The sequence below is a fragment of the Vitis riparia genome, unplaced genomic scaffold (assembly GCF_004353265.1).
Source record: "Vitis riparia cultivar Riparia Gloire de Montpellier isolate 1030 unplaced genomic scaffold, EGFV_Vit.rip_1.0 scaffold418_pilon_pilon, whole genome shotgun sequence".
NCBI classification, from domain to species: domain Eukaryota; kingdom Viridiplantae; phylum Streptophyta; class Magnoliopsida; order Vitales; family Vitaceae; genus Vitis; species Vitis riparia.
In genome coordinates, this window is record NW_023269676.1 from 122,999 (window position 1) to 149,241 (window position 26,243).

A 26,243-nucleotide genomic window follows, 5' to 3' on the forward strand; every position below is an offset into this window, starting at 1 on the left:
TTTGTTAAAATTGACTTTATTGGGACAATTATTATAATTATTGTTTTTATGGTATAATTTTTATTTTATACCAATAATGTTGTCCAAGGTCAATTTTGTTAACTATTTAAATTTATTGTGGCAATATATAACACTTGTGTGATTGCCTATCGCAATTCCAAGTGTGTCAAATTGCGCAAATTAAATATTTCAGTTTATCATGACAATAGTGAACATATATGTGATTGCCTATCGTGACCCTATATGTGTCAAATTGTCTTTGCTGAGATAATTTAACTCCCACATTTAGTTGCTTTATTATTGTAATTACTAGATCCATATGAGTATTGTAATTGTACTATCGATGATAACAATACTTGGTAGGATGCTTAGATTGGTGAAGGAAATTAATTGTATATTATGAACCGTACTATTTTTCTTTGCCCTTTCGGTAATAAAATTAGTACATCTTGGTTATAATATTTAATTAGTTGTTCTTACCACCGTGGAATTTTCAAAATTCCAAGCTATTGCTAAATTGAGAAATTATGGAAACTAGCAAATGCATGATATTGTAATAACATGCATATTGTTGAATTTTGCTATTTTCCAGCTACCAACAATCCTGGTATTTCTCTACAATTGTCTGCCATCAAACCTCTTACTAGAAATAATTTTGAAGAATGGTTTAAGTCCTTTAACGTGCATATGACTCTGCAAAATCTGGACTTGGCTTTGAGGGTTGATGAGCCAAGTAAGCCCACTAATGTGAGCTCTGCAGATGAAAGATCATTTTATGAAAGATGGGAGCACTCCAACAGGAGTTGTTTGATGGTGATGAAATACACTATGGATAAATCTATCAAAGAATGCGTGCCAAAGACGGAAATGGCCAAAGACTTCTTGGAATATGTGAAGGCCAATTATACCAAGGTTGATAAGGCAGAAATGGCAACTCATTTGAAGCTTCTCACAACTACTGTATATGATGGAGTCAGTGGGGTTAGAGATCATATCATCAAACTAAGGCACTACTTCAACAAAGCAAATGAGATGAAAGTGGAGTTGGGTGAAATTTTTCTGAAATGGTTGATACTTGAGTCTCTTCCTGTTTCCTTTGATGTAGTGAAGTTGACTTACAATGCCTTGAAGGAAGAATGGACTCTGGAGGAGTTGATGTCCATTGTAATGCAACATAAAGTCTCACTGAAGAAAAATGAGACCCACTCCTTTGCTCTTGTAACTGATCAAGTCAGTAATATGAAGAAAAAACCTCCACACAAGAATTTTGGAGGCTTTAAGCAATTCAAGAGGAAAGGGAATTCAAATCAAGGAACCTCTAATGCATCTGTTTCTTCTAATGCTGCAAAGAATGAGAAATTTAAGGAAAAGTGCAACTTTTGCCATAAGATTGGCACAAGCAAGCTGATTGCTTCAAATTTAAAAATTGGCTAAAGAAGAAAAAGAAAGGTGAAATTATGGTTGTGGTTAATTTGAATGCAAACATGATTGAGACAAATATTGTTGATGTTCATGCCAATTCTTGGTGGTTAGATAATGGTGCCACTATTCATGTCACTAATTCTTTGCAGGAGATGACAAACAGAAGGAAGCCGTCAAAGCATGAAGAATGTGTGTATATGGGTGACAGAAGCAAAGTGAAAGTGGAATTTTTTGGCATGATAAAGCTGAAGTTGATCACATAAAGTTTTCTGTTGTTACACAATGTGGCTTTCATACCCTCACTTCGGAGGAATCTGATTTCTGTATCTTCTTTGGATAGACTTGGTTATTCTTTTCACTTTGGAGATGGAAAAGTGGATATTTTTTGCAACTCAGTCTTAATTGGAAATGGTGTTTTGTTTGGAAATCTTTATTGTCTTAGTTTGCATCATGGTTTATTATGTGATTCATCTTCTGTTAATTCTGTTGTTGGTTGCAAGCGTGCTAGAATGAATTTGAGTTCTTCCATTTTGTGGCACAAACGCCTAGGTCATATTTCTAAGCAAGGATTAGAGAGATTGGTGAAAGATGGTGTGCTTTCTAATCTTGATTTCTCAGACTTCGAAACTTGTGTTGTTTGCTTAAAGGGGAAGATGACAGCAAAGACCATAAATGAGAAGATTGATGGGTGTGGAAGTTCTTTAGACTTGATCCACACAAATATATGTGGTCCTTTGATACCAACTGCTTTAGGGGGTTATAAATATTTCATCACTTTTATTGATGATTTCTCTAGATTTGGTTATGTTGAACTAATCCATGAGAAATCTGACTCCCTAAATGTGTTTAAAGCCTTTAAGGCTAAGGTGGAGTTGCAGTTGGGAAAACCCATTAAAGTTGTGAAGTCTAATAGAGGTGGTGAGTATTATGGGAGATATGATGAGACTGGATGAAATCCTGGACCATTTGCTAAGTTTCTGTTGGAATGTGGCATTGATGCGGGATATACAATGCCAGGCACTCCTCAACAAAATGGGATTGCGGAAAGGAGGAATCGCACATTGTTAGATATGGTGAGGTGCATGTTGTCCAGTTCCTCTTAACCAGAATTTCTGTGGGGTGAAGCCTTAAGGACTATGACATATATTTTGAATCAAGTGCCCAGTAAGTCTGTGCCTAAGACACCTTATGAGCTATGGTCAGGAAAGAAACCCAGCCTTCACCATTTCCATGTTTGGGGATGAAGGCTGAAGTTAGACCCTATAACCCACAGTCAAAGAAACTTGATCCTAAAACCATTAGTGGTTTCTTTGTTGTCTATTGCATTGGATCAAGGGATTCCAAATTTTATTGTCCATCTCATACCTCCAGGATCATTGAGTCAGACAGGGCTGTATATTTTGAGGATGAAGTTAATGTTGATCCAAATTTTGTGCCTCGTGAGATACCTTTTGGAGAATAACATGTTGTGATTCCTTTTCCTACATCTCATGTTCCAAACGTGGATGTTCCTATTGTCCAACAGCCAGCCACTAATCAAGGGGAGCATGGTGATCAAATGGAATCTGGCCTTCCTGTAGATGATACTGTTGTTAATGAGGTTCTTTTGAGAAGATCACAGAGGGTTCATAGGCCGGCTATTTCAGATGATTATATGGTTTATTTGCAGGAGCATGAGTATGATGGTTATGATGCTTTTGATCTAGTCACTTATCAAGAAGTAATTCATTGTCCTCAATTCACTTCTTGGAAAGAAGCCATGGATGATGAAATGAATTCTATGTATATGAATGGTGTTTGGGACTTGGTTGAATTGCCACATGGTTGTAAACCAGTTGGGTGTAAGTGGGTCTTTAAGACCAAACGTGATTCTACCGGGAAAATAGAGAGATATAAAGCTAGACTTGTGGTTAAAGGTTATAGTCAAAGATAAGGAATTGATTTCAAAGAAACCTTATCACCTGTGTCGACTAAGGACTCTTTTAGAGTGATTATGGCCATAGTAGCTCATTTTGATTTGGAGTTACATCAGATGGATGTCAAGACAACTTTCTTGAATGGTGATTTGGATGAGGAGGTGTATATGGAGCAACCTACTGGTTTTGCAGAAGTTGGAAAGGAAGATTTAGTTTGCAAGCTCAATAAGTCCATTTATGGTCTTAAACAGGCTTCAAGGCAGTGGTATCTGAAGTTTGATAGGATTATCACCCAAAATGGCTTTAAAGAGAATACAGTTGACAAATGCATATATTTGATGGTCAGTGGGAGTAGTTACATATTTCTTGTTTTATATGTTGATGATATACTACTCGCATCAAATGATCCTGACTTGTTGATTGAGACAAAGCACATGTTGTCAACCCATTTTGACATGAAGGATCTTGGTGAGGCCTCTTATGTTTTGGGCATAAAGATTCTTCGTGATAGGGCTAATAGAGTGCTTAAATTGTCTCAAAGAGCCTATATTGAAAAGATATTGAAGAGGTTCAATATGCACAACTGTAAATCTACTAAAGCGCCAATTGTGAAGGGTGATAAGTTTTCAAAGGCTTAGTGTCCTCAAAATGATGATGAGAGAGAGGAAATGAGGACCATTCCTTATTCATCTATGGTTGGCAGCCTTATGTATGCTCAAGTATGTACACGCCCTGATATTGCTTTTGTTGTGGGCATGTTGGGAAGGTACTTGAGCAATCCTGGGAGTCAACATTGGAAAGCAGCTAAGAAGGTCCTTAGGTATTTACAAGGAACTAAGGACTTAATGTTGACATATCAGCGCACCAGCTTACTTGATGTAGTTGGGTTTTGTGATGCTGATTTTGCTGGCTGCATAGATGATAAGAAATCCACTACGTGCTATATCTTTATGATGGCAGGAGGAGCTGTATCTTGGAAAAGTATCAAGCAGACACTTACAACATCCTCAACTATGGAGGCAAAGTATGTGGCATGTTATGAGGCTTATTGTCATGCTATGTGGATGCGGAATTTTATTTCAGCTTTGGGAGTTGTTGACTCCATTTCTAGACTACTGAAATTATTTTGTGATAATTCCGCAGCTATTGCTTTCTCCAAGAACACTAGGAGTATTTCTCGCTCCAAACATATTGATGTAAAGTTGTATTTTGTTAAGGAGAAAGTGGCAAAGTCTCTTATTGATATTGAACACATGTCCACAAAAAGTATGTTGGTGGATCCATTAACAAAAGGCTTACCCATAATTGCGTTTCAGGAACATGTATCTCAAATGGGGTTGTTGGAAGCCTAGATTGTATTAAGTTAGTGGGAGCCACTTTTGGTATTGTAATACTATGTTATTGTTAGAAGGATTGCTATTATTGTACATTTCCCTATGAATCAAGCAATGAAGCATATATGATTGCTTTTGATTATTTGTTTTTGATGAGATTCTATGGGACATTGATTTATGATTATGTAGTCCAAGTGGGAGAATTGTTGGAATTTTTTATATGTGGACTTACATAATCAATTTGATAATATCATAAATCAGTGTTAATTTATTTTTTGCATTGTGGTCCATATTTTTTTTATTTATTAAAATAAAAATAATATTAACATTTCCAAAATTTGAAGTAAATAAAAATCTGCTTCCCATATCATATTTTAGGAAAACAAGTTCTCTTTAGGAAATGTAGGGTCTATTTTGAGATTTCTATTTAAACATTCTAAAACTATGACCTTCAAAATCTCCTTCAACTGTTTAAGCAGCTTCTTTCTATTATACCCTGCTTTTCATGGTAAACCAAACAAGAGAATTTCATGTTTCTTCCTATTTTATTTCCTTCTCACAATATAGGCAATCCAAACTCAAGCTAAAACTTGGCATTGACATAATATTGAGGATGAAAAGGTATAATTTAGCCTAACAAACACGAAAATAGTTCCTAAAGGCTACTTTGGACCATGGAACAAGATGGATAAGCATAGCATCAATTTCTCATCCTTGACCTACATTCAGAAGTGTGGCATAACCTATAACCTATATGTTAATGGAGTTCTTTGGGTAACATAGGGGAGTTAGGGATTAGAGAGTTACTCAATGACCACTATGGTACAATAATAAGACAATTCTCGTGAATACGACTGTCTGCCATTACAACTAGTTGCATGACTTGTTCATAGATTCCATTTCCCTTTTTGGTAAATGCGCGCCTTGCTGCCCATCATGAATTCTTTTCCTATTAAGGCCACTAGGAAAACTGGCTGAATGGGGCCAGCGGATCACTACGACCTTTAATTTTCTGAGTCATGATCGCACTTGACATGCAGCCTTGCTAGCATCTAGTTCTTCATTATTTTCTCTTATAAAATTTATTTTTCTGTTTCATGACTTTTACACTTGTCTTCCATTATATTAAGGCCATATGCACCCATAAGTTTCTGAAATAATTCTCAAGATTCTTAGGCCCTTTAGTCATTTTTTTTTTTTTTTTTTAACTTGTTTTTGAACACCGTTTGAAAATTAAAGAAGAAAAAAAATTCTTTTTAAAATTTATATTTTTCGGTGTATTGATAAGTTGCTTTTAGAAACACTTTTCAAAGAACTTGATGCAAAAACTTGATGAGATAAATAAATTTTACTTATTTTTTAAAATAAAACTTTTATTTTGATTTTGCAAATAATTTACAAATTCAATTTTTATAAATATTAATTAAATTTAATTCAATTCTTATTAAAAATAAAAATAGTTTTATAATTATAAATAAATTAAAATAAATAGTTTTTAGTAAAATATGAATACTAATATTATAAATTATATTTTTATTAAAAATAATATATTTTAGCCCAACACACACACCGAGGAATATCAACACTTTATAGAGGCTTAATTGATTTTTTTAAATGAATAATAATAATTTTTAAAGTGATAATACTTTATCTAAAACAAATTTTAAAAACACGAAAATCATTTTTTTTTTATAATGCATAAACAAGCAAAAATTTTCATTGTATATATATATTTAGTACTCAATTATGGACAAACTATTTCAAATTAGTTTTGATTCATTTTACAATTAATTGGACTAGTTATTTGAATTTTAAATTATTCTTAAAAATTAGTAGATTTATTAAATAATTTAAAGTATTAAGTCTCATTTGATTTATTCTCATTTAATTTAAAATTTATTTGGCTAGCTAAATGAGAAAATTTAGAAAAGTATAATTGTCTGTAAAGGAGGAACAATAGCCATGACCTATTTTGGACTAGTTTTGATCTATTATTTTGTTTATGGTAGTTATATCTATTTTTTTAGTCCCAAATTATTTTTTATTATATTCATTAATAAATCATAACATATTAAGTCTCGTTTAATTTGAAATCCATTTGTCTAGTTATGTATAAAGGAAAAGAACCATCACTATGAATTTTTTTAATTGAATTATTTTTTGAGCTATGAATTATTTTTTAAAATTAATAAACTTGTTGAAAAATATAACATTTTAAATCTTACTTAATTTAGAGTCTATGTACCTAATCAGAAAATTCATAAAATTGTAATTTTATGTTCAAGAAAAACAACAAAGTTATTCTACACAAATTGTTATCCATAAAGTTATGATATTAATTAGTTCAATATTTTATTGTTAAAAATTACTTCATTCATTAATGAAGCTAATACATTAAGTTTTGCTTAATTTGAAGTGAATTTTTTAGTGAAAAAATTCATCAAAAAAAAAAAACTATAGCTATATGTCTAGAAGAAACTGACTACAAGCTTTTTAATATTAGTATGAGTTTTAGTCCATGACTTTTTAATATTAATTAGATCAATTTTGAGTTTTATGACTTCCTAGATTTAGTTGGATCGATTTTGAGTTTCAAATTATTTTTACGAATTAGTAGATCCTATGTATCAAAAGTGGTTTGATTTGGTTTTGCCTACGAAAAAATTAGAAAAGTCAAAGAAAATTTAAGAAGACATGCAATCCAAATGGAGGTTATATTTAAAAATATATGATAGCTGAAGAGAGAATGAAAGAAGAAAGAAATTGTATAGAGGCAACAGTATTTTATCATGAACTCCTCATTTGAACTTTCTCTGAAAATTCAATTTTAAGATGAAATTTCACATTGTTGTTATAAGTGTTGAATTACTAATTTTCCTAAAAGTTTAAATTTATAGAATTTGGGCTCAATATACATATCATGTTTCTTAATACTCTCTCTCACATATGGCCTCATACCTTGCACGTAGAAAGACAAACAAAATTTAGATTTATATTCAACGGATAGAAATATATACCAAATGAGGAAACAAACATACAAATTTAGGAGACGTGCCTCGAACTCACAACCTCCGGTTAAACCAAGTTATGATACCATGTTAAATTACAAATTTTCTTAAAAGTTTAAACTTATAGAATTTAGGTTTGACAATAACTAGTAACAACTATCGGGAAAATTTCTACAACCACATCTAATCCAATTCTCAGAATATCTAGGCCTAGAATTTAGATTTTCTTAGTCTACTAGTACTTATTGTTTCTCTTGTTTGTTTTTTCATTACCACTGAACAGTCTGAAATAACTAGCAGCTAATTGAGTGGTGTAGATATAGTACATGTCATATTGAATAATCCATTGTAAGACAGTTGTTCAAGTCATATATATATATATATATATATCTTAATGATATTTGAACTTGCGAGTTTTGATAAACTTGTTTTTGCAGGTACCTTCCAGCTTATACTTCGTTTTTACCCATCCATGATTGCCAAAAGGCCTTGAAAGATGGGAAGAGGAGGACAAAGCGAAACAAGCTTCTAGAATATCTACCCTTCTCACAACTCTCATATTTGGTGCTCTTCATCATTCTCATTTGTATCACTGAGAGAGAAAAGATGAGGGAAGACCCCCTCAACTTCAATGTGCTCAACGTCACTATAGAAGTCGTTAGGTGAGTTTTTTCATATATTTTTTTCCTCGTTACTCTTAGAAAAAAAGAAGTAACCAGTGTGCCCCTCCACTTGATCTACATTCCCAATTGTCAAAGAAAGTACATACATTAATCTAACTCTAACATTAATGTACAATGATATGATCATTTGCAGTGCGTATGGCAATGTTGGATTCTCAACTGGCTATAGTTGCGCCCGGAAATTGAAACCCGACCCCTCCTGCAAAGACGCCTGGTATGGATTTGTTGGAAGATGGAGTGACAAGGGAAAGTTGATTCTCATTCTCATCATGTTCATTGGAAAACTTAAGAATTTTAGTATAAAAGTTGGTAGAGCCTGAAAACTGCACTAGTGCAAGCTGGTCTTAATTTAGACTTGCAATTGTGTAAATAAAAGAGTACTTGAACTGCTTTGTGCCGCAGGGACCAAGGCTTTGACTGTTGTTACTGTCAGCATTTTTCAACCATAGGTAGCAATAGGCACTATTTTCTAAAATAATATTTTATTTTTCCAAATAAAAAATAGGAAAACAGACAATGAGAAAATATAAACTAGTTTTTTATTCTTCAAAATATAAAATATGGTGTTTTTTTTATAATAGCTTTTAGTTATTTTAAGTTATTTTCACTTTATTTTTTGTAAATTGTTTTAAAAAATAATTATATAAATATAAAAAAAATGATTAAAAATAAAGCATTACATATAAAAATTATTTTTACAACATATTTAAAAATATAATTGAAATATTACTTTAAAACATTTTAGAATCTCAAACAAACTTTTGTTATACAAAACATTAAAGAAAAGTTTTCAAAAATCATTTTTCAAAATTGTTTTCAAAAACACTTTCCAAATAAAGTCTAAGGGCTTGTTTGGTTGCTGTTTTTGAAAACTGTTCTGGAAAACAGTTTTTTGTGTTTTTAGAAAAAAAAAAAATTGTCTTTGGAAACTGAATTCTAGAAAACTGTTTTTGTTCTCAAAAAAAAAAAAAAAAAAAAAAAAAACATGTTTGGTTGAGTTAATAAAAGGGTTTTTTAGAATAAGTAAAACAAAAAACATATTTAAAAGTTATTTATTTTTTAATTAATAAAGTGTTTTTTTTCATTAACTTGATATTATAAATATATAAATAATTTTCATATGCACAATTCATTTAAATTAAAAAAAATTATTCAATTTTGAAATTTTTACACCAGTTATAATTTTTTAAAACAAATGATGACTTTGTCACTATGTATAAGTATATTAATTTTAATAATTTAAGGAAGAAAAAAAGGTTTGTGGGTGAGGATATGGTGGTTGAGTGGAGCTCACCTTTGTGGAAACACAAAAAACAACTAAGAAAACACAAAAAAAAAAAAAAAAAAAAAAAAAAAAACGAAAAACAATCTATTCTTTTAACAGTGAAAAAACAATGAAAACGTCTTTTTATTGTTCTAAAAAAAGTGGTTTTTGAGAATACAAAAAACACAAAAAACTAAAACGCACCCCCTTCCCCAAACAAGTTTTTTGTGTTTTTTGTTTTCAAGAACAAAAAACAGTTCTTGAAAATAGGAACCAAATAGGCCCTAAAACTCTTGATCTTGATCTTTCAGCCAAATGTTTGATTAAGGTTAAGTTCCCTTTACTTTTAATGAGATCTTCATATTCTTAACACTTGGCAAAGTAATAATGAAGTCACATATAAAAGAAGTAATATTTCTCATTAACCTGCTAACCTTGCAATTAAAGTTAAGGTAAGTACATCCCCGTCATATAACATTCTCACTTCTTGAAAACCTTGTAAATAATTATAGATAGTGGACCTAAAATGTATCCATTATTCTATGTACTTTCCTTTTCCTTAGGTATACTAGGTTTTTCTCTTCTACTGTCTCAAAAGGCCATAAAGGAATCACTTACCCTTAAGTTTGTTTTCTCATTCTCTCTCTTAAACTTTTCTTATTAATTTGGTGTTGTTATTCTTCTCTTTGGTAGAAGAGCTTTTTGATATCATCATTGTCTGTGAGCACAAGTTTCATTTGCCCCATGATTTAGGGAAAGATCGGATAATAATTGTAACTTGCTACTCATCAATCAGGTTGTTATTGACCACCTTTAAGTCACGAATTAAGGCTAACATTGTCTTCAAAATGTTCAATCATGGTGTGTTTGGAGTCTATGACATATTGTTCAAACTTCAAAGTGAGTGCTTGTAGCCTATTTGTAGATGTCAAATCATAGGCAAACTTGAGCTTATTCCACATGTCCTAGGCAATGGAACAATTCTCAAACTCTCCTATTAAATTATAGTGCATGATACTCAACATAGTGAAACATGCACAATGGTCTCTTTTAACCCAAGACTAATATGCTTCCATATCGTTGTGGTGTTCGGTTGAATTCCCTTTTTTGGGTCGAGGCATTAGTTAAGGTCTCTAATACCTCTTGTTCATTTAACATGTATTAGATTTCCCTATGTCACATACCATAATTATTGTCATCTAATGTTTTTCCTTTTGTCAAATTAACAACTTTTTGGTAAGTTGATTTAATTTAATATTTTTATGTGTATCAATGCTCAAATTAATTGCTTTGTGGAATGATAAAGGAGAGTATCATATTTTTCAAAACTTATGAACAACTTACCCTTTTTTTCTATCTTTATAAAAAAAAAATTCCTATGTTAACATTATCTTATTTTATTTTCTGTCTCTTATAATTTTTTTAATGAAATTAAGTTTTTAATCATTTTGTATTTGATATTTTGTTAAAGAATTTTTTGATGGTGTATTTTCTTCTGATTCCATTGGTAAATTTTAAAGTTATTCATATTTATTGAATTTATGTTTAGTCTTGAAGATAATATGACTATTAAAATACTCTAAACTATAGACAATAATAACTAACAAATTTTTAGTAAATATTTATATTTATTTAAAATGACATAACTTTAAATATCATGGCATTTAATATGTTATTGAATGTGTCACTCTCATAATTATCAGATGATAAATAGTTTTTAAGTAAAAGATTTCAACACTTTCAATTGATTTTATACTTAATGATTTAAAAATAAAATTTCAAATTTTATATAAAAAAAAAATTAATCATTTTTAAATTCTTTTGAATTCTTTTTATAGAATCAAATTTTAAATTTTTAATAATATTCTTTTATAAGTTGATGATTTAATTTAATATTTTTACCTACTTTTATATATAATAATTTATAAATTACTTAGTTTTAAGAAGGATATCATATTTTTCAAATTAATAAATAATTTATTATAATATAGATAAATAATTTTACCCCTTTAAACCAAACTTTCTACTCCACCAATGCATTGCATTATCATGGAAAGACATCATCAAAAAATAGATCCAAAAATATTATTTTTTCTAATTGAAATTTCAAATAATATCTTATTCTTGAAAAGAATCGAAAACCCATTTTCAAAATTTGTTCTTGTATTCTATTTTTCTTTTCCTTGCAAACATTTTGAAATTGAAATGTAGCCGCAGCCCTCAAATTAGATTTTACTTTTAACTATGACCCACTAGCCATTTTTCTATTTTATTTGTTTTTGTCCTTCACTCTCTTCTTCAAACCTCTTGAAGTGGCTTAAATTAGACCATGTTTTTTTTAATACTCCTCCCTACATCAGAATTTAGAAGATGGCTCTTGCTGAATTTTGAGAGGCATTTGAGTTGTGAGGTGGAGGTGGAGTAGCAAAAGTGCCATTAAATGGCGTTCAAACTCACCTAAATCAATTATGGTCATGTAAAAGTCGATGTTTTGCAATATTCACTAATAGTTATGCAAGAGAGCCATGGGATCAGAGTGAAAGGCACGATTGACTTCTTCATTGCACAACAAAAACACACTTCTAAGCCTCACACTCAGGATGATTCTATATTAGAGTGCAGAGTCCGTTTGAGGGAGCCTCACACCCAGGATGATTCTACCCTAGAGTGCATTTAACAGTACTTTTACTTCCAAAGTACTTATTAGTGAAAATCTTTTCTTTAAAAGTATTTTTAGGATAATCACCTGTTTGAAATTATGTTTGACAATAATTTTAAAAAATATTTCTAGTACTTTTAATACTTAAAAATTAAAATAATTAAAAATAAAACTCATTCTAATAACCCATTTGATAATAATTTTAAAAATATTTTTAATATTTTTAATACTTTAAAAAATTTATCATTCAAGTATTGAAATTGTTAACAAAATATTTTAGAATCACTATCAAACATATTATAAGTATTTCTTTAGAAAATACTACAAGTGAATTTTTAATACTATAAGTGATCTTTTCGATTTATGAAAGTGTTTCCTAAATTTTGCTACATACTTTTTTTTTTTTTTTTCAAAAACACTTTTTAGATTACAAGCGCTTTCTAAAATCATTATTAAATAGACACTAAAAGTGCATTTGACAATAATTTTAAAGTGTTCCCAATTTTTCTAATACTTAAAAAAAAAAATCTCAAATGTTATAAAGGTTAAAAACAGTTCCTAAAATGACTATCAAACGACCTCTTATTATAATTAATTTTAAACAACATCAACATCATGATAGAAAAGATACCAAAAAAAATAAAATATATATTAAATAAATGCATAAATTTATTTTCTTTAAAAAAGTTTGATGGAAATACATTTGTTAAATATATATATAATTCCATTTCTGTGCTCGCATACCAAATACAACCTTCTTGCTTGAAAGAACCAAAAACTTGAAACGGCTAACAAAAACAATGATTACCACACCAATCCTTTGGAAGTTAGTTCTTAGGCAAAAACCTTTGAAGACTCCAAGATGGTGACTGGAAATTAGAAAGGGATGAAAATGGAGATGAATTACATAAAGGACGAGAATCAAAATCTAATATGAGTGAGTTCTGATTTCAATGACAATAAATTTTTATTTCTATTTTCATAAGAAAAACAATTCAAACACACTAATAAATGAAAAATAAAACAGATTTCTCATTCTCATTCTTTATTGCAATGTTCTAAACATGTCCCCAAAGAAAGGAATCAAATTAGGTACTGACGTTTCCTTTGGGTAAGCCACACTAGTGTAAGTCGAGACATTTATGGTGTCCCATGTCGACCACAAATACTCTTTTAACATGTGTGGATTCATGGATGTGGTTTGACATGGGGTGGGTATATTTGAAATGCTAGAATAGTTCTAGGAAATGTGAATGAGAAATCTATTCTATTTTCCATTTATTACTACTTTTGATAATAACCATTTACTATGTTGATAATGATCATCAAGCACACAAGTTTGCAGTAAAATATGAGTTAAAGCTAGAATAGTTAGCATATTAAGGCCAAGGAAAAGAACTCTAATAGAAAAAGGATTTACCATCATTCCCCATAATCACCTATGGAGACGTGGCATCGAACTTCATGCTATGCTAAAAGCTTAATATGGTATGCAGATTAGAAAACTAGGAATAATTTATGACAACCCAAATAGCCAAAGGAAACTTAACATCCATAAATCCTACAACAAGGGCAAAGAAACTCAAGGGAATCATGCAAAAGGCTTAGGGCCTGTTTGTTATGAAGATGAAAAAAAAAATAGGAATAATCCATTACAACCCAACTAGTCAAAGGTAACTCAACAACCACAAATCCTATTAAGGGCAAGCAAACTCAAGGGGATCTTGCAAAAGGCTTAGGGCCTGTTTGCTATGAAGATTTAAAAAAGAAAAAAAAAAAAAAACAGGAATAATCTATTACAACCCAAATAGTAAAAGGAAACTCAACAACCACAAATCCTATGAGGGCAAACAAACTCAAGGGAATGTTGCAAAAGGCTCAGGGCCTGTTTGAGATAGCTTTTTAACTCCTACTTTTACCAGTAATCTTGCAAAATTAAGTTCAAGATCATTTTAAAACTGTTTTTATTTATTTATTAAAATAAAAATAATATTAACATTTCCAAAATTTGAAGTAAATAAAAATCTGCTTCCCATATCATATTTTAGGAAAACAAGTTCTCTTTAGGAAATGTAGGGTCTATTTTGAGATTTCTATTTAAACATTCTAAAACTATGACCTTCAAAATCTCCTTCAACTGTTTAAGCAGCTTCTTTCTATTATACCCTGCTTTTCATGGTAAACCAAACAAGAGAATTTCATGTTTCTTCCTATTTTATTTCCTTCTCACAATATAGGCAATCCAAACTCAAGCTAAAACTTGGCATTGACATAATATTGAGGATGAAAAGGTATAATTTACCCTAACAAACACGAAAATAGTTCCTAAAGGCTACTTTGGACCATGGAACAAGATGGATAAGCATAGCATCAATTTCTCATCCTTGACCTACATTAAGAAGTGTGGCATAACCTATAACCTATATGTTAATGGAGTTCTTTGGGTAACATAGGGGAGTTGGGGATTAGAGAGTTACTCAATGACCACTATGGTACAATAATAAGACAATTCTCTAAATCTGTAAGTCAGAGTTTAGCCGTTGAGGCAGAGATTCTAACCCTTTTAGAGAGTTTGTTGCAAGCAAAAGCTTCAGGCCTCTCCAATCTCCTAGTAGAAGAAGCTTCTACCATTGTAATATCACGGACGACCAAGGAAAAAAGAGAACCCTAGATGTTTGATGGGTCATAACTCCAAATTATTGATATTTCATCAGAATTGATATGTTCCTTTTGTTGGTTCATCGCTAAAGTAATTGTGAAGGGATGGGTTAGCAAAGCATGGAGTAAGACATTTGGTTTCTTCTATAAGAGATTTTTTGGCCTGTAAGATAAATTTATCTTTTTGGACTAGTATACACATATTTTCATAAATATTTGCATGAAGAAGCTTTATACTAATTGGGAAGATTTCTCACATTACTTTGTACCCACTATTCCAATCCAATAAAATGGTTGTTTCTGATTTTACAAAATAAATTAGAGAGATTAATTACTATATTTGAGGTCAGGCATTTTTAAAAAATTAGAGAAACACTATATACAAAAATAAATTTCACATTGAACAACTTATGCATTATTCCTTTTAGTACATTTTCCTTATTTTCCAAAGTGTTTCTCTCATTAGAGTTGGTTTTGAATACATAATTTCCCAACTGTAACTAATTCAAACTCTTGTTGATAATTGTAAAATGTACAAGGTAGGAACAAAAAGAATAATAAAAGAAAATGTCCATAAGTAGACTTACGAGAGTGAGATAGTAAAACTAGGTTCCCAGCATCAGAAATCTCATCTAAGAACAACCTTCAACTTGCTCTGCACTTGCTCCCTAACATTCCACTACACCCAGAATCATAGCCAAATTCCAGGTTATCAGTTATTACCAGCAATCAAGACAAAATACTGATCACTTGTACAGAATCCCTTAAACATGACATACCTGCAACTCGTTTATCTCCTCATCTGTAAGTGAACGCTCCATGGACCGGTATGCTATCCGATAACATTGACTGGTCATTCCTTTCTTGTTGGTGAAATTGTCAATCAATTGCACCTGGCAGTCAAAAATATATCTAATAGTTTAGAAAACTTCACAATGAAGCTCCACTTTCAGGCACAGGGAGGAACAGGGACCATTATGGCAACTGTTTCACTATAGATCAGATTGGTAACAATCATCTTGGAATAGATGATAAATTTTGAATGAAAAATTGACTTCAATCCAATTAGATAGAGAATAGTAATTTCTCAATTTTAACCTCTTTATGAAACTTTCAATATGTGAAACACTTCACAAGAATATTAACTTCCAAAGTCCCCTTTCATCACAATTATATGTTCAGCATCAACGAATCAGAGTGGAGGTCTTCATGAGTCCACCATTTAGAGTCATCCCACTCATCTTTGTATATTCAACTCCAGGTGGCACTTAAAGCTATGAAGGAAGAACATATTATTTTCTATACACATACAGCAGCTCTGAAACCTGTGAAAAATGATGCAGGGGACCCAAACCAGTTATCTGCCCTCACAAAGGAGAAAAGATACTGGATGCTCCCAAAGACAATTCAGGTTGTCAATGACTCAGCTGACTAGATTTTCCAAGTTCATGTGGTTGTGTTACAATAATATGATCATCACAATTATATGTTCAGCATCAACGAATCAGAGTGGAGGTCTTCATGAGTCCACCATTTAGAGTCATCCCACTCATCTTTGTATATTCAACTCCAGGTGGCACTTAAAGCTATGAAGGAAGAACATATTATTTTCTATACACATACAGCAGCTCTGAAACCTGTGAAAAATGATGCAGGGGACCCAAACCAGTTATCTGCCCTCACAAAGGAGAAAAGATACTGGATGCTCCCAAAGACAATTCAGGTTGTCAATGACTCAGCTGACTAGATTTTCCAAGTTCATGTGGTTGTGTTACAATAATATGATTTAAAATGAGTTAATGATGTAATTTGAGCAAACTCTAAGGCAACTTATTGTAATAGCACTATTTTAAGCTTTTTGACCAACAATTTCCTATTATGAGCTTTTTGGTTTTGGCCCGAGGTAATTAAAAAAAATCAGTTTTTGTTGTTGAACTGAACCAAAGAAATAAAGTAAACTAACTTACATCAATTATTGTTATTAAACTGAACCAAATCAATCAGTTCCCTCTATAAGTTCAAATAGTCCGGTTCTTAATACATAAAACCGATTAGGCCAGTTAGGCTTTGTTTTAATGTTCAAAACCAAACCAACCAAACCATGTACACCTCTAACTAAAACACAAATTAGTACTGTGCTTTCAGTGTAACTATAAAAATGATTAGGAAAATTCTACCTAGTGAACCATGAACAGATCTATAGCTAATGAACAATTTATAGGAAGAAACATAAAAAGGCATACCTCCTCGACAAGATCTCCAGCAACTCCTCTAACAACCTCACATAAATTGTTTTCTGTGAATGACTCATTAATCCAAAAACTCATGTCCTTATAACAAGGAGGATACTGCAAAAAGACAATAGTCAGTTTCTAGCAGCCAATAGAGAAGGTTACATGGGGCTCTAACAGGTATAAATACTTAGTTATTATATTGTGTGTAAGTAATCTTTTAGATTTCAGAATGTAAAAGCCAAATTTACATGAAGGACTTTTTCTAGTTATACTTAAAAATGTGGGCCCCAAAAATGTCATGGATCCTTTTGCATGAAAATTAATCAACAGTTTCAATTACACAAAACATCCCAAGAAGATACTACTATTATCAAATGAAAAAAACATGAGTAATACCTTTGAAAATGGCTTGAACTTGACCCCTAGCTGGCCCTTTGAGAACTGCATACAAAGCATTTATATTAAACATTCAGGGGAACTAAATCAGATGTCGAGAATGTCAACAAGGTTCATGTTCAGCATGCTTTATTTTCCCAAGGATTTCAATTTTGGAAATGATTACTTAACCACAAAGACATAGAAAAAAAGAATAAAATAAAATACAGTATCATTTACTGAATTGGGGAATTACTTGAGAAGTGAACCGCTCATCAGTTGACCAGAAAAGCCGAATATCTGGTATCCCAAATAGAACCATTGCTAGACGTTCCAATCCAAGCCCAAAAGCCCAAGCAACATTATCTGTTTTACCACTTTTCTTTAATATTTCTTGCTCTGTCACCCCACAACCTAAAACTTCCAACCATTTCTCCTGACAAATTACCAATGGATGTTGCAGAGTGAGATCATAGCAGTTCCACAAAAAAAACTATAGGCAATAATTGTCAAGTAATAAGTTGATACAAAAATATTCAAATTAAAACCTGTGGAGAAAAAATAATTCTCTTTCTTAATCATAAAAAAAAAAAAAACAAACAAACTGTACATGCTCAATTTATACAAGAGGAATTCATCTAAATAGGGAAGCTTGACTTCTCTTTCTATCCCATGAAATCAGGATTTCCTGCTAGTTAGGAGTCATACAGGCTGCACAAAAATATCCAGAGAATAAAATAATTAATTTAAACTAAATCTACTAGATTTTTTACACTCCCCCTCAAGCTGGTGAATAGAAGTTTTCCATTCCCAACTTGCTTGTGATATCTTGGAAAGTCAAAGTAGACAATCCCTTGGTTCGAATGTCTGTCAACTGATCATCAGACGATATGTATGGCATACAAGTCATCCCACTGTCCAATTTTTCTACCATAAAATGTCAATCCACTTTGATGTGATTTGTGTGGTCATGTTGCACAGGGTTGTGTGCAATGTTGATGGCTCATCTGTTGTCATAGTAGAGCTTCATAAGTCCTTCCCACTTGATTTTAAGATCATCAAGTATCTTTTTAGCCACAAAAGTTCACAAACTCCATGTGCCATTACTCTAAACTTAGCCTCGGTGCTTGATCTTACTATCACATTCTCCTTCTTACTTTTCCATGTCACAAGATTACCTCCAAGGAAAGTGCAATAGCCCGGTTAAGATGATATCATTAAGTGCAATACCCCTGAAGATGAATGCTTAATAAAGAGAGTATGGTTTCCTTGACTCTGTTTATTATAAGCACTAAAATATTTTTTTTTTAATTAGAAACAAGAGATCTATATATTTATATGAATGGAAACATGAGAAGGATTAGGAGTCCTCCCCACGAATACAAAAAAAACTAGTCATAATATGAATGACCTCCTCACTATATACAAGGAATCTATACAAAAGGTTTAGACTACAAACGTAAATTCCTCTTAAGGATCTCCAAATGCTTTAGATTTACACACTGCAAGCCAGTTGAGTTGGATAACTCTTCGAAGAATGCCTTTAAAACCTCGGTGCATGAGGCCTAGAAAGAAGAATAGAATTGAAGTAAATCCCACAACCCCTTTGTCATCAACATAAAGGATAATTCCCCCGCCACAAATCCTCTCAAAAGTGTATTCTCAACCCGTCACCTAACACAAAACGAGTGTAATTTGAAAAAACCTGGAATACCCATGTAATGGCCTTCCAATGTCACCTATGTGACCATCTAACTATAATGTGATCAACCCTAGTCCCAGACCTCCATACTCCTTAGGCTTACAAACTAGGTCCCAACTAATGAGATGATCTTTTCTATTGTCCCTAACTCCCGAACAAAGAAAATCTCTTTGCAATTTGTCAATCTTGGACACTATTGACATTCGAATCTTGAAAAGAGATAAGAAATAGTTATGGATGTGGGATACGGATGTCTGAATTAGAGTAATTCTACCTCCTAGAGACAAAAAGGTCCTTTTTCATCCATCCAGTCTCCCAGAAACTCTATCAATCATTGGATCCCAAAATGCAATTGCCTTTCGATTCCCCCCTAATGGAAGACCCAAGTAAGTTAAAGGTCATTCTGAAACTTTGCATTCAAGCATTGAAGCCAGCCTGATAATCAAATCCTGACTTGTGTTAATTTCAAATAAAGTGCTCTTATCGAAATTAATCTTTAGCATTGATAATTTCCAAAAAACCAATAGGATTAGTTTAAGGATTTGCAAATCTTCCATAGAAGCATTGAAATATTATCAGTCTATGATTCTTAGTGTTTGCAATATCAGATGAAAGCCACACGTGCCAGCAATGGAATAAACTGAAGTTCACATTTTGGAAATGATTTTTACTTTCTTGCAAAAGGTTTTACAGAAAAATGAAATGGAGCCTGTTTCTACTAAAATTAGTTCAAAAACAAAGTTTTGAAGAAGTTCAAAACATATACTGCTAAAATGTAACCACCAGCCAGATCAGCAGCATACCTGAAAATATATCTCAAGTTCAAATGATGGGTTGGTGAAAGGGAAGTATGTATCAATCCAGCGCATTTCCACATCACCTGCAAATTTCAACAGATTTAGCCCACGGAGATTCTATACGGTATATGGTAAACCTCAAGATGACAACCTCCTTTCTGATAGATTTCAGAAATTTTAAGGCTAACAGTACTCTTAAATGTTTCTTTAGGTAATTTGTAAATTATTCTTAACCAGTACCCTGAGTATCACAAATAATTCCATATATATATTTTTTTTTTTTGATAAGTAATAGAGAAACAAAATCACAAATAATTCCATATATTATTCTGAACTATCTTGATTTGACTCCTAAATAACCAACCAATACTGCTTTTGTCTAACATTAATTGCTTTCCCCACTTAGATTTATTATTTTATTCTTTTCCCCCTTTTACTCAGTATTTCCCATATTTGGAATTATTAGATCTGGTAAATAATTCCTCAAACCATATTTCCCTCTGCAGCATCAACAGATAGTATTAAGTTTGCATTTGATTAAGACAATCTTCTGATCTAAGTTTACCAAACAAGTGCCGTGCCAAGCCCTCAAGACATTTCTTTAAATCCTCAGCAGCATAAGATGTGCCATCCATTCCAGATGCCTCCCAATCACCTGGCAAGAAGACACGAACACCTTCCATCTGCATGATCAGGAAGCAAAGTTATTGAACTGAAGAAAACATTAAGAAACTAGTTAATAGAAAACAATCATTGCAAGAATCAGAGATTAGAAACCTGATGAAAAACAGGGTAGTGAGTTGAATCAATGGAATCTCTACGATAAACATCTCCAGTCACAAGGAAATGAGTGTGTCCCCTCCTCAACAGCTCTGCTTGATGAGCACTGGTGTGACACCTCAAGACAGTTTGAGGATCAATGTAGTATGTATCATTGTAACTCCTACTGATGTGATCAGGAGGAACCAAAACATCATCAAAATTCTGCAAGAAGTATATTTTCTGGCATAAGAATTCATAGAAATATCAATAAGAATTTTGGAAGCAGACATTGACCAAATCTCTCATGCGCTATAAATAGGATCTATCTTGAGGATTTAGTAGGCTGCTTCTCTGAAACTTAAAAATCCAGTCTTAATAAGGGGGAAACAGTGATGGCCAAGAGAATTGTTTAAAAATAGAAGTATAACCATGAAGAACATTAACAAACAAGCTTTAAATCCAATCACTATTCCAAATCAAAATGTGGCTCACTATCCAGTCATACCATCACAACACACCTCAAAGCTTCAAGGCTTATGGAAAGGCTCGTTGATGCACACATCACAACCTGAATTCGGATAAGACCTCAGCACACTACTGCAAAATCTATTGTCAAATTTGTGATTTCAAGTCATGCTAAAGTTGATGCTAATTTGTTTTCTTCCTGCTTTGCCAAAGAATTGAGCTCCAAAGAGTTTGAGAAATTCTCTTGTCAAATTTGTGATTTCAAGTCATGCTAAAGTTGATTCTAATTTGTTTTCTGCCTGCTTTGCCAAAGAATTGAGCTCCAAAGAGAAATGGAGCAAGAAGTACCTACCATGCCATATTCTAGATATCTTGGAAAAGAGAAAATAAAGAACCCTAAAAACAAAGAACCATAAAATAATGAGCATCACCAGGAAGTTTTGGAAATTCATAAACTTCCTTGGTTCATTTGGTAATATGATGCAATGTATCTCATTGGACCCACGCCTTAAAATTTTAAAAAGTTTATGAATCATGTGTTGCTCAGCTCTCTTTCTGATAATACGCAATTAGTGAACTTCTCATATATTTTTGGCCTTTGGCTGATGTAATCATATTTTCTCATCAAATAATACGTGTGGTTCTTTCTCCCCTATTAAAAGTTCCTCTGTTCAACCAATTCCCAACCAGTAAGCTTCACAATTTATAAGTCACAGTGTCATACAAATAAATTAATTATCTTTCTTTCTCCTCCTAATATCTAGCTTCAAATTTCATTCAGTAGTAATTTCAATTTATTAAAACCAGCACCTATATTTTATCAAATACTTTAATTATCCCCACAAACTAAAATCCATCAAAATAGGCATGTTGACACCATAGTGCAGGCTAAGTACTGTTACAGGTAATTGTGCTCAAGCCATTGAGAAAGGCATACAATTATCTCAATAGGAATTTCCTAATACACTCCAAATAAAAGGTGGTTAGGAGAGATAAGGGTGGAAATCTCATATTTCCTTAAGACTTTAACTATAGGCCAGTCAGTGAGAAGGGAGAGGATCATCCGAAATTGGTATTGTATAAGTAAGAAGAATGGGGAAAGGCTGATTAAATAAATCACTGGGTAGCTAGGAGGCAGACCTTGACTGGTTGGCAAGCAAAGTTTGTCAATGAGAAAAGGGGAGTGTGGAGAAGAATTTCTTTATCTTTAACAATGCATTTGGAAGGAGAATAATATGAGAACATTCAAGTGGGTTGAAGATCTAATTTAGAAATTAAAGGAGAAAATGTTTGGACCATTATTTGTTTGATTAGAAGAAATTATCTTAATAGCAGCAGATCCTTCCCATAGTTTATTGAGAGTTTGGGAGGTAGGGGCACTTTCTTGTTGCTTTTCTTCATTGTTGTTTCTTTCTCTTTTGAAGCCCACAAAGTGACTCGTCTACTACAAGTGAACTTGAGTTATATCCTCCTTTGTGTCCTTTTATAAATAGTATCTACTCATGACTTGTCAAAAGGAATGGCTGATAACATACATTTGCACCATATAAAGTCCAAGTTCCTAAAGTTTCAATCAAAAATAGAGAAAATTTGCGTTTTTTATTTTTACTCATAAAATTAGAGAAATTACAGTTATGACATGTGAAAACTAAGTCCCACAAATAAAATTACAAGCATAAATTATAGTGATGGGACTGTGAAATTTGGTCACTATTCCCATAACATAAAACAAAGGTTAAAATGCTGGGCAGTTGTAGCTGAGATCCATTAAGTTTATTTGATTCAAGCACATGATTATAAAGTTGTGAATTTATAAGCTAGCACTACTGTATAAAAGTTCAAGTGAAATATGCACTTGCTCTATAATAATTTTCAGTTCCATTAAGCATTTGAAATGGGCTCCTAATATTTTATTAATCATCTATTTTATGACATCATTATATTTCATGATAAGACATGAAGCATCATCCTTTATCATTATGCTTGTAAGCACAAGCCAAACATGGAGTTTATAATGATGATAATTTCTCATGCTTAAGAAGAAGATTCATATTTTGGGTGCTTTATAAATCTAATGGTGAGTGACAAATAATTTGATAAATGCTATTTAGATTACTGAATGTTGTTTGAAGTGAGAAGTGTTGAATAGAAATTGCGCTACTAATGTGCCTGAAGATTATATTGAAGAACACAAAAGGGGGCACAACCCAAGTATGCTCAGAGTGTACAAGCTGCAACTGAACACCTATAAGAGAGAAGAGCAGCAAATACTGAAATAGATAACTAACAACCCCATGCTTTAGATCCCACCTGAGCTCTCCTTGAAATCCAAGAATTTTCTAATCCTATCCAGACTTTTCCAAAAGCTTTTATTTTTTAAAATTTTTCTAACTACAAACTTATATTATTCTAATTAATTATTATCATTATGATAATTGCATTTAACAAAAATTCCTAAGTAATTTTTTCCCCTCCAATACTATTAGAGAATTTTTACAATTTCCATCAACGCTAATTACCAAAATAATGATAATAATAGGTATTATAAATATATTTTCTGCTTGCCTACTAAAAAGAAAACAAAATTAAATAAACCAATTTAAAAGGACTAAAATAACCTGTAAGTGATTGAAACATGCTATGAATTATACTTTCCTAAGAGACAATATGTCCCTTTGAATCCTATGTTGTCTACTGTCACTCTCGGAACATAAATTAACTTTCAATTTCTTTTTTTTTTTTAAATAAAAAAATAAATAAAATAAATAAAAACTTTCCTTCAATTTTTCTTGCATGTATCATGATAGAGAAATATACACCTATACAATAACAAATCTGCAAGACCATCCTTGACTTTTTTGTACAAAAGCTAGGTCAAAGAAAACCTTTCCCTTAAGAGACCACTATAAGTATCATGCCATTATTTCACCAAATGAATTTCAAATTTGGAGTAAGTCTAGAATACTGCAATTAAGAGTTGAATAAGCACTGTAGAGAACTGATACACCTGGTAAACTGAATGCCTGTTCTGGACTTTCTTTGATATTTAAGTTAGGATGCCAGGTTCCCTACTTACAACATAGTAGATGGAATTAAAACACCTAGGAGAAGACAAAAACCAACAGGAAATAGGCAGCAAAAGAAATGAAGACACCAACAAAATTTCAAGCACCAATAATAGATAATACAAGTTCTAAATAGTGCAACGTATGGCTCAAAACAGTGAAAAAAAAAAAGCAAGCATACAATTTCTATTTTATTTCTCAATGGTCAAACCTCTTTTGTGGAGACTATGGGGCAAAGGTCGTCAAACTTATCAAATTTGTTTGAGTAATTGGCATCAAAATAATCATATATTGCATTCTTCAGAATTCCAATTGGGTGTTGATCCCTCCTGTGAAGCTGCATTCCAAGTTTTGAAAAAATTTCATCCGGAACATTGTTTGTTGGATCGTCTCTCACCACATCTACAAACCCCACAACCAAATGAATCAAGCCAATCAAAAGAACATGAATTCTAATTTTACCAAATATCCAGAATAAAATAACCCAAAAAATTAAAAAAATACAAAGACTCCAAGTTGCATTTCACACCCTGACAAAGTATCATCTGAGATATAGCTTACTGAGTCTAGTTTACTTTTTAAGGCTCTGCAAGCCAAGTTTATCAAGGCAATCAGCAAAATCCAAAAACTCCAGTACATCAATTTCACTCACATGGACTCCCAGGTCTTCAAATTGAAAAAAAATAAAAATGAAATTGACACTAAGTTTTAGAAACAAAATCCCCCATTCAACTACATTAAAGCAATCTAAAGCATTCAAAAACAACCTATTAGATGAATTTTGATATCAACCAATACACAGAAAAGTATAAAAGATAAAAATATAAAGGAAATCAAAACTGTAATCGCATTCTTAGTTTCAGGCAAATTGCATACCTTCCCTACAAAACCCACATTCATATATATCAAACCCAATGAAAAAATACCAGAAACCCAGTACAGAATCCCAATTTCTCCATATACCCAGGATAAATACACCATAAAAAAAAAAAAAAAGAGAAAATTTAACCTTTATCAGAGGGCGAAATTGCAAGCCTAGTTACATAAATGCACCAAACTCCTCCAACAGTAAAACAAATAGAACAGAAACGTAACCCGCTAAGCGTGCATATCAACTCCAATGTCGCCAAACAAAAAACAAATAAATAAAAAAGCACAACAGAAAAGAAATCAGATTGTGAAATTGCAAACAAACGACACAAGTTGAGTGCAAAATTCTGCAAAAACGCAAATTAGGCACACGAAATCAAAGCTACAGATCCTTTCAAACACGATTCTGGAATTTGGGATGTTACCATCTTTGCCAATCTCAACTCCACCGAGCTCCAGAACCGAGACCACCGGTTGCCTCCACTTGTGACTCTGAATCTTCTGAGCAGAAGAAGAGGAGAAAGGAATGGAAAAGGAAAAGCCATTGAGGGCATTTCTGCGGAGAAAAATGGAGGGTTTGGAGAAGAGAGTGGATTGAACAAGTGAAATGGCTACAGCCATGAAGTGGTGGTGGCGAGCAGTAGCTCCTCTGAAGTGGATAAGCATCTCTCTGCTTCTTCTATTTTCTCCCCTAACTCTACCGAGATGTGTCAAAATTGTGATCAGTAATCTTGCTTATTAGGCCACATTAGGGCACATTTGAAACATCTACTCAGATATGGTAGATGTTATATTTACAAAAATTGATATATATAAAATTTTCCTCTATAGTTTTTTTAAAATTATTGTTTTTGTACATTTTTTTTATTTCCACACTGTGCTAAACATCAAACTACCAAAACAAAAAGACATCTTAAGAGTTGTATTTTTTTTTTTTTTTTTTTTTTTGAAATTAGAAATGAAGGAAGGTTTAGCCATGTTTTCTTATTATTGTTTTTAAAAAATATTTTTAAGTTGAAAAACAAAAAC

General features: G+C 32.1%; 1 protein-coding gene across 2 annotated transcripts; it reads right to left on the minus strand.

The window, feature by feature from the left end:
- Window positions 1-15,324: 15,324 nt before the first annotated feature.
- Window positions 15,325-25,926, minus strand: LOC117909844 (phenylalanine--tRNA ligase, chloroplastic/mitochondrial-like). Of its 2 annotated transcripts, XM_034823890.1 has the most exons (10): window positions 25,640-25,923; window positions 24,556-24,746; window positions 20,830-21,036; window positions 20,618-20,735; window positions 20,059-20,135; window positions 17,810-17,989; window positions 17,575-17,619; window positions 17,188-17,292; window positions 15,724-15,837; window positions 15,325-15,623 (listed from the first exon to the last, which is right to left on the minus strand). In XM_034823890.1, the coding sequence occupies exons 1-10, from the start codon at window positions 25,878-25,880 to the stop codon at window positions 15,573-15,575; spliced, it is 1,329 nt and encodes a 442-aa protein (XP_034679781.1). In that variant the 5' UTR covers window positions 25,881-25,923; the 3' UTR covers window positions 15,325-15,572. The 2 variants fall into 2 exon arrangements, with proteins under 2 accessions (XP_034679781.1, XP_034679782.1); XM_034823891.1 differs by lacking the exons at window positions 15,325-15,623; window positions 15,724-15,837 and adding an exon at window positions 15,857-16,642 and having other exon boundaries at window positions 25,640-25,926.
- Window positions 25,927-26,243: the final 317 nt, after the last annotated feature.